We start from the raw sequence: 14,864 nt of genomic DNA, 5'->3' as shown, positions 1-14,864 counted from the left end.
CCCAGAAAACACACCAGACCAAATCTTCATGGGAAAAAAGAGTCCCACTGAGTGCTTAGGCCAGCATTAGAAGACACATGTCTAAGAAAACTGGAGATACAGTCTAGCCAGGAGCATGCCCAGGGAGAAGATGTGCAGTGGCCCATGAAGAGGTCCCAGATCCACACTAGGATATTATGATATAAACAAGTGCCATTTGGTAGCTCTGGCACCCATACCTAGTTCCATACCAAAGATCTAGGACCTATGCTGAGGAAGAGGGAGCAGTAGAAAGAAGGCAGTACACTAAGAAGTAACAAATTCAGAGATAAGTAGCAATTGTGTGGCTCATCCACCAGGGGCAGGGGTTGAGTGGGGGTCAGGGTCCCAATTCCAACTCCTAGGCCAGCCTGAAACCTATAGGGGAATAATGAGGATAAGAATTCTGTGCCAAAGGTGAAGCCTAGAGAGCCTTCAGCTGGTTAATAAAGGCTGAGTCTAACAGCATTCTACCATGGCTCCGACCCAAATCCAAGTTAGAAACCTGCAGAGCTCAGACCAAAGCCAAGGAAGGGAGTGGGGGAAAAGGGTCAACAATCAGACTTTGACTTGGATCAAAGATCTTTGAGATACTGGAAGCTAGGAACACAATGCCCTGCCATATACAGTGATTGCTTATTTTTTCTTAATTGCAAAAGAGGTGGCAGAGGGATTTCCAGAAATGACTGATACAAAAACAAAGGACACCATTAAACTTTGTTTTAAAAAGAAATTAAATCCTGTCATTTCTCTCAATATTATTTACCAAGGAAATAGTCAAATTAAGGCAACTAGTAAAGCCAGAATGTTGATTCAAAATACAATGTAAATATCTTATAACCAAAATTTGTGTAGATGATTCACAAGTTTTTGATTTTTCTAATAAAATGTAAACCATTACCAAGGTTCAAAAGCTGATCAATGCCATTGATTATTCTTTCACATTCTTCATCCCGGGATTTTTTACCCCATTCACCATTCTGGGGTTTGTATAACAACTTCTCTAGTTCATCTGAAGTCACTGAAATACTAGCTCCCACTTCTTCAGGTGGATCAACTATATATAAACAAAAATATGACATGAGAAAGAAAAAAGAATGAAGAGAAAAATATAAAACTATAAAAATATACTTTCACATTCAAACAGCTTGCTTTACAAATCTTTTACTATTTGTATACACCATCAAAAACCTAGTTTAATAAAAGATTGTCAAACCAAATATATCTCCAAAAGCAATCTTTCACAATCTCAACTTAATTAAATTTTTATTCCAATTCTATGTTATGACAAACACTGTACAATTTCAAGAGCTGAGGCTTTACATTTAATATACTTCAGAGTTTAAAATATAAAATGTGGATACTTTCAAATAACCAGTACTGAACTAAAAGAAGGCAGGAAGGAAGGAGTAGGAAAAGGAATAAGCATTTATACAGCACCTATTATGTTCAAAGGCAAGTGCTTTCTAATTACTACCTCAATTAATCCTTACCACGACTCTTGAGGTAGATGCTATTATAACTCCTTTTTACAATTTAGAAAACAGAGGCAAAGACAGATAAAATAACTTTCCCAGGATCACACAGCTATTAAGTGTCTGAGGCCATATTTGAACTCAGTTTTTCCTGACTCCAGGTCTAGCTCTCTATCTACTGTGCCTAACTGCCCTGGGCACAGGGACGTAGGGATTTTGTTCAGTAAAATTTCATCTCGCTCTTAATGGCTATGCCATGGGGTTGTCCTACTCCAGAAAGAGCATATGGTTCAAGGGTAGAGTTTGAAAGCTAAGGAAGATGATTTTGGACTTGATACGGCAGGTAATACATATAGAGTCATCACGGGATCCTACAGAAGAAGGTAAGTATGATTTAAGAAAATTGAACTGCTGAAGTACAATTTAGGAGACTATATATGTCAACAACATCATAGAGAAAGACAACTTTGAAAGACTTGGGAACTATAATCAATGATAAACTACAAGTACAAAAGACTGAAGACAAAATACCCCATTTCACCTCATGTCACAAAGGTGATGAACATTAAATTTAGAAAGAAACATAGTTTCCACATATGGCAGATGTGGATTTGTTTCACTTGGAATATGCATGATTTTAATAAATGTTTTCATTTCTTTTTCTTCTTTTTTTGACTAATGGGGGGCAGTTGGAGAGACATTATAAATGCATACAAAAATAAATTCATTTCTAAAAATATATTTTAAATTTGCCTTTAAAATGGGTAATAATAAATGCTAATTGTGCCCAATGTATTAATTCTTGTATTTTCTGGATCAAGATTTTACTCAACTACTTCTACAGTCTTTCTGATAATTATTTAGCATCTGAAAAAATCTCTGTATGAAAATAACAAACACAACTATTTGAATATAGATTTTGCAAGCCAATATATTTGGGGAAAAGATGGAACTTGAACCTCCTAATTTTTACAATACGTATAATATTAGTAACTAGATGTTTAGGATGTATTTTAGAATCATGGTAGGAATGTGATGATACTGTTGTATACAGAATGCTTGAAACACCATAATATCAATAATAACACTGGATTATTTTACATGTCATGAATGGCATGCCACAGAAGCAGTCTTCATAAATTACCTATTTGCTTATAAGGGCAATTAAGTTTTAGTTTTAATTAAAAAAGAAAATGAATTTGTCTAGGATGCTGCAAGGAAGGTGTTTGCCAATGCTAGGTGACCTTGTGGAAGAACATGGATGGACGTCCACAAAGAATGAGCAAACATCCTACATGTAATAAACTATATTTTGAAGGTAGCATACACATGAATGAGATCACAGATCCAACTAATGCCTACAATCCATCCTAAGTACAGTGAATACCTTGAAGGAGGAAAGAAATAAAAGACTAACTTGTCTTAAATAAAATATTCACAAAAACTCTGTAACATGATGAGGATATCTAGCTTAGAGTGTTTATAGTAGCACTAGATAAAGGACAAATACACACAGAGTGAAGAGGAATTAGTAACTGATAGGTTATAAGAGGTAAAGGAAATTGGGAGTCAAGATAATGCCAAGATTCTGAGACTAAAGAAAAAAATCAGGTCGTTAAAACAACAAATAAAACTGGTCAGATTGGGAAGATATGACAAATTTAGATTTAGAAATGTTGAATTTGATCAGATGATGTGAAACGTAAAAAAGAAATCTTCTGAAGGTTTCTTGGACTTTTAAGTAAAGGCTAAATACAGAGGAGTCATCAAAATAAAGGTGTTAGGTAAAAACAAAAGGCACTATGATTTTTCTGAGACTACGTAGGTAACAGGTTCAACATTCACTAAGTCTTGGCTACAATGGTACACGCAAGTTACAACACAAAGCATTCAATAACACAGCAATTAAAATAAAGATATCATGGAAAGAGGAAAGCATTTCAAGTGATGAACATAAAATCTTTAGGAATAGAAGTGCAGAGGTCAAGACTCAGAGTTAAAGAGACTACACAAAAACTATGGACTGAAGAAATCTGGAAGAGAATTAAAAAAAAAAAGCAGTTAAATTGTTTACAAGGTCGACAAAAATTTTGTTGTTTAAAAAATGGCAAGATGTAATGAGAAGTCACCGAGACGGTAGGTAGGAAAAATATGGCAACAGCACCAAAGATGCTTTTCTGAAGAGAAAGTGACAACTTTCAGACCAAAAGGAGGAGATTATATATATGTAGAGATATGCTGAAGTGAAGGTAGATAAAGGATCTCATGCAATATGGCATCTATCTTTTAAAATAAGGGTGTAAATTAGACTATAAACATGGACTATAGAAGCAAAAAGATTGGAGCTAAGATTAAGCTCAGGGAATAGAAAAAAGATAACTAAAAGAAAAGGTGAAATTACAATGTGAAAATTAGTCAATCAATTCAGCACCCATCGCGTACCAGGCACTATGCTAAGTACAGGGGATACACATAACAGCAAAGGATTCAAAACAAAGGTAAAATAGCCCTATTCTCAAGGTACTTGGCATATATATAAAGGGGGAAGCATCACACAAGTAACTATGTACAAATAAAATACATAAAGGATAAACTGATGTCATCAGGAGAGGGAGTTAGAATTAAGCAGGACTGAGTGGGGTTTCTTGCAGAAGGTGAGACTTCCGCGGATATCTAAAGGAAGCTAGGGAAGCTCAGAGGCATGGATGAGGAAAAACAGCATTGCAGACATGGGAAATAATCACTGAAAAGGTTCAAAATTTGGAAGAGACTGTTGTGTTATAGTAACAGTAAGAAGGCTAGTGTCATTGGATTATAGACTGCATGGAGGGTGGTAAAGTATAAGAAGACTACGATAAAAAGGGTAGGAAGAAGCTGGCTTCCAAAGGGCTTTGGGGATTTTACACTTGATCCTAAAGGTAAATGGAGTAGTAGAAGAAGAGGGTAATACGGTTAAGTTAGGGAGGACTTGGTGAATAATCAGTATAGGGATGATAACTGGAACCAGAAGCTTGCCTTGGCAAGAAGGGTCAAGTCTTTGGGAAAAATGGGTGGAAGGAGTAAACAATGGGGGAAGTCACCTGACTGACGTGAGATGAGGAAAATAGAAGAATAGGAGGCTCTCAGGAAACGGCCTCAAATTTTTCTAGTGAAATGTGAAGCAATGTTCTCAGTTAAGAGGGTGGAAGAAGGGAAACAGTGGTATATTTAAGGAAGGATTTAAAGTTGTTGTGGATTAGAGAGGTAAAAAAATGACTACCTTGTTGCAGTGAGGTTCCAGTTGAGATTACGTACCATAAAACTGTAGGGAGCTCAGCATGGTTTCATGATTCTCTACATTTGTTCAATAGCATGTGCATGTCCAGGAGTGGAGTGAAGGCAAGGGAGAGTGGTGATAATTTTTCTTTAGTACTTAGCATTCCAAGAAAGAGCACTATAATTTCTACATTTATCAATAATCACATAATGGAAAAGAACAGTGAATTTGGGGTCAAGAGCTCTTTGTTCAAATTCTAATTCCATCACTTCCATGATGTACGACAACAGACAAACCACAATTTCTCTGGGTATTAATTCTCCCATATGTAAAATGGAAAGAAGGGAGAATGGCATACTAACGAGATCAGCTTCAGTCAAGAAGATCCAAGTTCAAATCCTGCCTCTCACATATATTACCTGTGTGATCATGGGCAAAGCACTTAACCTCTCTGCCAAAGGCAGCTCTTTAAGTTACAAATGATGCGCTTTTCTACATAAGAGGAAGGAGTTCAATATCAGGAGCTCCTTACATTGATGAAACTGCAAGACCAGACCAAAAAGAACACTTCCTACTACCTTCAAAATATTGTAAATTCCAAAGTATTAAATGAATGCCAGTTGGTCATTATGCTGTCAGCTTAACAGTGAAAACATGAATTATGTAATAAAAAGAAAATTGGACAGTGAGATACCTACGTATGAGTCTTGACTTCTACTAACAAATATGAAACTCTGGGCAAATAATTTTCCTTTTTGGGCTTGTTTACTCACATTTAAATGAGAGGGTTGAACTCAATCCCTAACCCTCTTCTAGATCTAAAATTCTATGATTCTCTACAATTTAGTTAACTTCCACGTACCATTATCAGGAATTGGTTCCATATCCCACGGACTAAGCTTTTCTATTTCAGTATTGTCCCACCTATTTAATCAGTAGGTCAGAGAAAAAGAAAGAGTTAGCCTTTGTAAAAAACATTTTAACTGATGGCTGGGAAAAACATCATTAGCAAATTAAAAAAAAAAAGGAGCATGACTAATAATGAAAGACATTAATTATTCCAAAAATTAAAATGTAAATACTGATTGCATTCGTTAAAATGGCATTATATCTAGTCAAATCAATATTAACCCATCTTCTGGTCTTTAAGATAATGAATACTAGCTGGAAGACAAACACTAAGTGAATTTTTTAAAAGTCCCCCTCAGGTACTAAAAAAACATTCAATTTATTACCATGTACCAAACACTATGCTAAACTCTGGGGATACAAATATAAAATTTTTAAAGTTTTAAACTTAAAACTGAAACAAGATTTTTCAGGGATACCCTGTATTTCTTGGTATACAATTTGGCATCTTCCTTATTCTCCTTGACTGGTGTCAGACAAGACTTTCTGATTTGTATAAATTTTCTCTGTTCCTCTGGCTTCTGTGACAATAACTCCTCATCTCTCTTACCATTCTTTCATCTTGTTTGCCAGCTCTTCTTTCACTATTCCAACTCACATCTTCAGCCCTCTTTTCCCATTAAAATCTCTCCTCACAAGCTCACCTGCTTCCATATTATCAATTATAATAACCTTAATGTAGACAACTCTCAAATCAGTCTCTTTCTCCCATTTGCTCCCCAGGGTGCAGTCCCATGTATCCAAATGAAGGCTGGCTATGTCCACCAGGATGGGCCCACAAGCTTTCAACTCTTTATGTCCAAAATTGAACTCAAACCTGTTTCTCTATCTAACTTTTTAATTTAAGTTGATAGTAGGTAATGTTATCTACCCAGTCACCTACAGTCAAGGTTATTAACTTTTTTGCGTTGTGTATTTCTTCTGGAATTGTGTTGAAACCTAGGGACTCCTCAGAAAAATGTTTTTAAATGTATAAAATAAAGGCATTATGAAGAAACAAACTATGGTGACACACAATTTTATAAAAATTGAAGAACCAAGTTTAGGGATCCCAAGTTAAGAATCTGTGACACCACCATAAATTCAATCATATATACATGTTATTATATCTACTATATATCCACCCTTTCTTTTCCTCAACTCCCACCATAAAGGCTTTTGTTCAGATCCTCTTATCACTTAGGATATTGTGATAATCCACATTACAAATCTCTCTCATCTATTCTCCTCTTATCTATATTCTTGATACATTATACAAGTAGCCATCCTAATGAACAGTTCTGAAGACATCACCAATCTACACAACAACCTTTAGCAATTTTCCATTACTGACTGAATAAAGCAGAAGCTTTTGATCCTGACATTCAAGGTTCTCTACAATCTAATTTCTTCCTACCTTTATTTTACAGTATATTACAGTATTTAGGTGTATTTCATAAACCTAAAACCACCACACAAAAGTGTACTGTTATTCAAATATTCAACATGGCACAAACTGGATTATTTTCCATTCCTTGTTGACATCTTGCTTTCTTCTATCCCCACGTTCATTCTCTTCAAGCTCCAACTCAGGCACAACTTCTCTCCAGGAACCTTCCATCAGTGCTGATCTACTACCTCTACCCTTGAGGAAAAGGGTAACTCACTCCTCAGTTTTCTAAGAGTGCTAACCCATTTTTCCTCTCCTTTGTATCAGTTATTTCTGATTTCACCTTCCCAGGGTCTATGTCATATATATATTTCTACCTTAAGAAATTAAAATAGTATGTGCACATAGTAGGTACTTTATAAATGTGTGTTCAACGAATAGTAAACATAAACATTTGTACATACTTAACATTGTAACATTGGAAATGACTATCTGGATATTGTGGCTGAAAGGGCTCTTGACTTAACACTGTTCCAAACCACCAAGCATCATCAATTATAGATCGAAATCTGTCACCTGTAAAAGAAATACCAAGAATTTTTTAATATGTAAAGAACTATCAGACTTTTAAAAAGATTATGCAGGAAGTACACAATGAACATTACTTTAATTCTTATCTTAAATAAAATTTGGATTATTGATATTATCATATTAATGACTAGAAAGTCCCATTACTAATATGACTGTTAAGTGGCTATAATGCATTACTATATTAAAAAACTTACTGAGTCCAGAAGTGCTTACCAAGACAAAGACTGATGCCTGGATCAGTAAAAGTACTAAAATATCAAACAACAAATAGACAAACACTTCGAGCACTCAGCCTAAATCAGAACGCATTTGTCTAGCTCAGGTAACCAAATTAAATATATGCCTTCATCAAAGGAAAAAAAAAATCACAATTATAAAAGCCTTTAAAATAAGCTAGAATTTTACCACGGCTAATAAGCTGATATTTTACACATGGCATTCCAATTCCTAAAGCTGTTAGTATCTGAAAGAATGAATGTAAGATGCTTCACAAATTTTCAAGTGCTACATAATAATAATTATAAAAGCTAGCTAGCATGTTTATAGTGCTACGGTTTACTAAGCACTTTAAAACTACTATCTCGTTTTATCCTCACAATAATTCTAGGAATTAGGTGTTGCTATATATTGTCTTGGGCAAGTCATTCAACTCCTCAACTTGTTTCCTCACCTATAAAATAGGAACCTTCCAGGGTTGTTACAAGTATTAAAAGTTTTAACATTTATAAAAGGGTTTGTAAGCCTTAAAGCTCTATATAACAGAGTAGCTTGCCAAAGAAATGTCAAAGAAACTTGTGTTTATTAATAAAAAGTATAAAACATTAAATCACCTGCCACATTTGACACCATGGAAAGCACTACATAAATGTAGGTAAAAATATTTTATGAAGGATGAAAAGGTAATAACACAATTATGCAAATACTCTCAGACAAAAAAATGCTGAGAGGAAAAAAGTAACATGAACAAAGTTATAAATTTATAAAGTGTACAAACTTTTTTTAATAATAAAGGTTGCAAATTTCTTGTTTAAATATGCTACAACAAATTTTTTATGGTTTTTATTCTATATGTAATGTGTTTTAAATTCATCATTGTTACATGTGTGAAAACTAAAAAAACTCACAAAAATTTGTGATCCTAATTCTAATGAGAAAGCAGAGAAACAAGATCAATTTTTGAGCATTACTGTAGTTTTAAGCTCAGCTTTACTGTTAAGGGCAACTAGTTTCATGAGAATAACAGTACAAGTGGGACTAGGAGAGAAACATTCATTTCAATCCCATAAATCCTCAAAGCTTAAAACCAGTCTTTAGAGAGACTTGACTTCAACAGGGAAATCTCAAGGCACATAGTGCACAAGAATGAATTGCTTGAATGCTGATGAGTGAAAGTAGAGATATCACAAGCCTCCAAACTACTTCTGAAGTTTCCAACTGCTGTATGGCTCTCAGAGAACAGAAGATTTCATCTGGATATTGAAGAAGAAAAGAACCAAGTGGTGAGTGAGCGCTTTGAAAGTGAGTAAACTGGCTAGCTTCAAAAGGAGAAGTGGAAGGGAATACCTTTTATTTCTCCTCCTTGGAAGGAGATGAATTTTCACAGAGACTGAACTGGGGAATAAAAGAATCCAGAAATAGCCAGCTAAATGAGCAGAAGAGGCAGTACTTTAGCAAATCCACTTACTGCCTATTTTTTTTAGGAATGGGACAAGTAGAGTTATGTGGAAGTTGACTAAATTGTTCAGGATGGGGTAAAGAATTAATTAAATTATTTTAATTGGAATTTTTCTGGACTTGGGGTATGGTTGAGTTATAGTTTATGAACATTTACGAAAGCTGTTGTAGTTTGGGGCAGTTTTATATGGGGCATGCTTCTCTAGGTTGATGAATCCTCAAAAAGTAGACTATCTGAAGAAAAAAATTTCAGATTATTCTGTGGAAAACTTCAAAACAAACAAAATAAAACCATAGCTACTTTAGAAATACAAGCCCTTATCTACTAGACTTACAAAACTTTGGGCCCATAATGAATGTTTACTGAGTAACTGATTCAAACATCCTAAAATGCTTTAATATAAAACTATGATACAACTTTTGAAATCTACAGTATTTCTTAAATAGACTAGGAATATCAGATACCAACAAAGAACTAAACAAATATTATTAGCTATAACATTATGAAGAGTCTACCTTTAATAAAACGATCTTACCACAGAGATACATTGCTTTTAAAACAAAACTTCACCAACATTAGCAGGGAAGCAGAAAACTGGGTAAGAATTTTTGCAACTAGTGTCTGTGATAAAGGCCTCATTTCTAAAATATAGAGAACTGAGTCAAATTTACAAGAATACAAGTCATTCTCCAAAGGATATGAACAGGGAGTTTTCAGAGGAAGAAACTAAAGATATCTATAGTCATATGAAAAGCTCTAAATCACTTTTGATTAGAGAGGTGAAAATCAAAACAACTCTGAGGTACCACATCACACCTATCAGATTGGCTAATACGACCAAACAGGAAGATGATAAATGTTGGAGAAGATGTGGGAGAGTTGGAACACGAATTCATTGTTGGTGGAACTGTGAGCTGATCCAACCATTCTGGAGAGCAATTTGGAACTATGCCCAAAGAGCTACAAAAATGTGCATACCCTTTGATCCAGCAATATCACTTCTGGGACCGTATCCCAAAGAGATGATAAAACTGGGAAAGGGTCCCACATGTACAAAAATATTTATAGCAGCACTTTTTGCGGTGGCCCGAGAACTGGAAATCAAGGGGAAGCCCATCAACTGGGGGATGGCAGAACAAGTTGTGATATATGAATGTAATGGAATGCTATTGAGCTATAAGAAATGATGAACAGGAAGACTTCAGAGAGTCCTGGAAAGACCTATATGAACTGATGCTGAGTGAAAGGAGCAGAACCAGGAGAACTTTGTACACAGCAACAACCACAGTGTGTGAGGAATTTTTCTGGTAGACTTAGTTCTTCACAGCAATGCAAGGACCTAAAAAATTCCCAATGGACTCTTGAGGCAAAATGCATTCCACATCCAGAGAAAGAGTTATGGAATTGGATCACAGAATGAAGTAGATGATTCTAAAAAATTCCCAATGGACTCTTGAGGCAAAATGCATTCCACATCCAGAGAAAGAGTTATGGAATTGGATCACAGAATGAAGTAGATGATTTTCTTCTGTATTATGTTTTGTTTTATGGTTTCTCCCATTCATTTTAATTCTTCTAATCAACATGACTAAGGTGAAAATATATTTGATAGGAATGTATGTGTAGAAGCTATATAAGATTGCACGGGAGGGATTGGGGAAGGAAAAGAAAAGGAGGGGAAGAAGGGGAGAGAATCTAAGATATATGAAAGTGATTGTACAACACTGAAAACAAATAAAATAATAAAAAAAAACCTTCAACTTTATAACAAAACTAATAAGCAGCAGAAAATGGATATACACAAGGGACTTGATACGATAAAAGGTAGAAAATATAGTAAAGAATTCTTCATACTTCATAACAAGCAATTTTGGTAATATTGTGGCACCTAAAATAATTCAGGGAAGATTAAAGTAATTAATAACAGAAAAGTGATATAGCACTCAACATATTAACGAGCTATCTTTCTGAAGTACAGCATTATTTAAGAAGAGCCTATATTTTGAAGATAGCAATTACACTTATAGTAGTTTCTTCTATTTACCCAAGATAATTTTTCCCTATTTCAACAAACAAAAAAAACCTTTTCAGTTCAAGACCAACAATTGAAACAGAAAAGGTACAGTTCATAAATGAATTGAGCAAGAAAGAATATGATCATATTTGTAAATTCTAGCTAAAAAGCCCTGGTAATTATCTGTTTGGAAGCCAGTTTTTCTTTTAAAGGTTTTCTTGTGGGAGAAAACGGCCTTTTTTGCTAAAGAAATCAAAAGATCCCAAGTAGAGTATACCAATTTGTGTCTCTTAGAGGTGTTAAAGAAACATAAAAATGTCATTGTTCTGAACTGAACTAATATTTGAAGTTATAGAAAACTGATGTGGTAAAAAAATCTCAGCCACAAAGCTGTTTAACTTAAGTCACAAGAAAGTACTGAATATAATCTCCACAAGCTTAGTTTTAGAGAATAAAATTAAAAAAAGATTAAATGGATAGAGGAAAATAAAATGAGAGCTTCCTTCAAGAAAAACTTCCTCTACCTCTAGTCCCAGTACAATCCTGATTACCTGTGCAGTTATTACTGTTAAGAAAGGTACGTTAAGAGCAACCATGCTCTCTCATCATCTTGCATTTCAAAGGATGATAACTGTCTAGATTTTACGTCTTCATAGTGCAGAAACCAGGAAGATCTGTTATAATAAGGGCTTTACACTTGCCATATTAAAAGGGTTTTTTAAATGCTGCCCAAAAAGGAATTTTTTTCAAATGAGAGGAAATCAAGACTTGATGAAAGAAAGATGAACTCTGCAATAAACTAACCTTAATGTAAAATTATTTTCTTACCTGTTCCTTCATACACCTGAGAGCATATAATTATATACACTAAATTGTAAGGCAAATGTGGACAACTTTGAGGTAAAAAAAAACAAATTCCTAATTTGGAGTATGTTAAGGTCAACTCAAGTCATCAATTATGCAATAACTTGGGAGGAAAAAAATTTATACAAAATAAAAAAAGAGCCTGACACAAAAAATTTCTCTGTAATTCATTATCTAATCCCAATATTTTATTAAAGAAATATGGAATAAGCATTACCTGTTTGCCTAATTCTAATTCGTGTGTCAATAAGGGCACTGAAGATATAAATATCTACAATCTAATCTGCACAGTGTGAAGTATACAAAATGAATACTAACATCTTTAAACACCTCCCATCTAAATTTGGATTAACACAGCAATCAGGTTGAATAAATTAAAATGGTTTTCTGTTTACAACCTAGGAATTCTTGGGCCAATTAGCTTTATAAACCAGTAGCAACCAACCAAAAAAAAAAAATGAAAAAAAAATACTCAGTATTCACAAGGAATTATTTAAGTAGTAAATCCCTTCCCAAAATATCTATCTGAAAGTAAAAAATGTTGAGAACCTACTAAATAATGCATTGCAAATAGTGCATTATTAAATGTTTATTAAATTAGTATTAACTTAGAGTCTACTGATCTTGCAAAGACTTATTATTTAATGAAAATATTGCAATCACATCATATAATCTATCCTAACATGTACGGCTTTGTAGAAACTTAAAAGACTTACGAGCTTGCCAGTTCCTCTGTCGTGCTTCATCATAAAACTGACGTAGTACAAGAAAGTCAATAACATCTGGCATATCATGATATCTAAAATAATGCATTCAATTAGTTTCATTGCATAATTATTACAGCCAATAATATTCCTTGCTAATATATGCTCCCATTCAAAAAAAAAATTAAATTGAAAACACTAGAACTAATTTCTCTCACAGGTCAGCAGTTCTCACCACAAGTGCCAAAAGCAGAGCACCAGAACACCAAACCTAAGACTCAAACCCTAAGTGGTTGCTATATAAGACCTATTTGCCCTTGCCCCTTCCCTACCTCAACTTGGGTACAACTATGAACATTCTCAAATACCTATATTTTTAATATTTATTCTTTTTACTAGAATGCAAAAGATGCATCAAGGTTTTTTACCTCTTTTGAGTATCAAGTATCTGCTATTAGCACCAGCCCACTAGTGTAGAACAATGCTCATACTAGAGATTTCAAAATTTAATTCATAACTAAACAAACAGAAAAATACATACTTAAGAGAGAAGGACTTGTCCAGAAGCTTTCCAGTGGCTGGATCTATAAAAGCGAGCTTAAGGCAACAGAGCGTAGGGGGACCAACCTCATACCGCATCCCAACTATTTTGACCAATTCTTGATCCTTCAAGAGATTTTTTTAAAAAGTTACTTGAATGGCACTGTTAAAAGCATTATTAAGCAATTTCTTAAAGACTCCGCCCCTCTTCCTTTACAGATAGCACTACCCATTTACCCTCCTCCCAATTGCTTATTGTATAGGCAATAAGTAACACTTCGACTTTCATATTTATGACTAGCATTTTTAACCTTTTATTAAAATATTTTTCTTTAGTCAATCCCCATATTAAAATCTTAAGGTTTGGAAGACAATAGCAGAAAGTTATTTGCTTTTATAAAATTGATGAATGGAAATTTACATGGCTAGTCATATATAGTTGTTCCCAAAAGGTTGTAAAATGAACCCATAAATTAATAATAGTCAAATAAGGAAGCATTTATTACAGACTTACTATATGCTAGATATATGTGAAGTGCTGGGATGCAAAGAAAGGTAATATTGTTTTACACACACACACACACACACACACACACACACACACAACTTACTCTAAGATCTGTCTTCTTCCATGGCTCTTTGTTGGGGTTCAACTCATAAATATTATTTCTTCTAACTGCCTCAACATAAGCTTCATGACCTTGCCGAAAATATATTACCTATAAAAAGAAAATGAAGGCACATGAAATAAACACATTTGAAACTCAAATAATAAAGCCCGATTTTATTATCTACTGAAATTCATACAAAAAAATTTACCACTCTTACCTCATCACCCATTTGAGGAACAAATGGAGATTTTCGAAGTGTAGTATCTGTTATCCAAACTGGAGGATGAAATTCATATAAATGTTCTATATTTTCAAGCTCAGCTGGAGTCATCCTCTGCAAATTCTACACCGTAAAAGACTCAAAATATTAGTGTCCCCAAAACTATGTGAATGCAAAATATTCTTTACAGAAATAGAATGACAAACAACTGAAGAAATGTTAATTACTCAATTAACAACTGAGGTCAATACAACTGAGCTCAACTGAACCAATACAATGAAAATAACAACGCTACCTAAATTTATTTATTTAGCACAAAAACAATCAAAATACCAAGAAACAATAGTAAAATTAATCTGGTGGAACCAAAAGTCGAGACTCTCAGGAGAAACAATGAAAAGAAAAAAGCAGTATTAGTTCCCAAATTACACAACAAAATAATAATCACCAAAACATTTGGTGCTGGCTAAGAAATAGGAGAAAAGTTCATTAGTGGAACAAATAAACTGGCTACACAACATATAGAAGCCCAGTTTGATAAAACTCCAAGATGTCAACTACGGGAGCTGAGTACTTATTTCTTGACAAAAAATGTTGAAAAACTGAACAGTAGTAATG

At 34.2% G+C, this 14,864-nt stretch overlaps 1 protein-coding gene across 2 annotated transcripts in view; it reads right to left on the bottom strand.

Annotated features, from left to right (window-relative positions):
- BRWD1 (bromodomain and WD repeat domain containing 1) overlaps positions 1–14,864 on the bottom strand; it is a 156,858-nt gene that overhangs the window by 43,209 nt on the left and 98,785 nt on the right. For both annotated transcript variants that reach the window (XM_072614790.1, XM_072614791.1), the window contains exons 24-30: positions 14,244–14,369; positions 14,027–14,134; positions 13,417–13,541; positions 12,888–12,970; positions 7,492–7,603; positions 5,612–5,673; positions 920–1,075 (exon numbers count right to left, since the gene is read on the bottom strand). In XM_072614790.1, the coding sequence (XP_072470891.1) occupies positions 920–1,075; positions 5,612–5,673; positions 7,492–7,603; positions 12,888–12,970; positions 13,417–13,541; positions 14,027–14,134; positions 14,244–14,369 (772 nt within the window). The remainder of the gene's footprint in view (positions 1–919; positions 1,076–5,611; positions 5,674–7,491; positions 7,604–12,887; positions 12,971–13,416; positions 13,542–14,026; positions 14,135–14,243; positions 14,370–14,864) is intronic.

The sequence above is a fragment of the Notamacropus eugenii genome, chromosome 5 (genome assembly GCF_028372415.1).
Source record: "Notamacropus eugenii isolate mMacEug1 chromosome 5, mMacEug1.pri_v2, whole genome shotgun sequence".
Classification (NCBI taxonomy): Eukaryota; Metazoa; Chordata; class Mammalia; order Diprotodontia; family Macropodidae; genus Notamacropus; species Notamacropus eugenii.
Note: the sequence above shows the minus strand (reverse complement) of the source record. Positions and strands in the feature narration are given on the sequence as shown.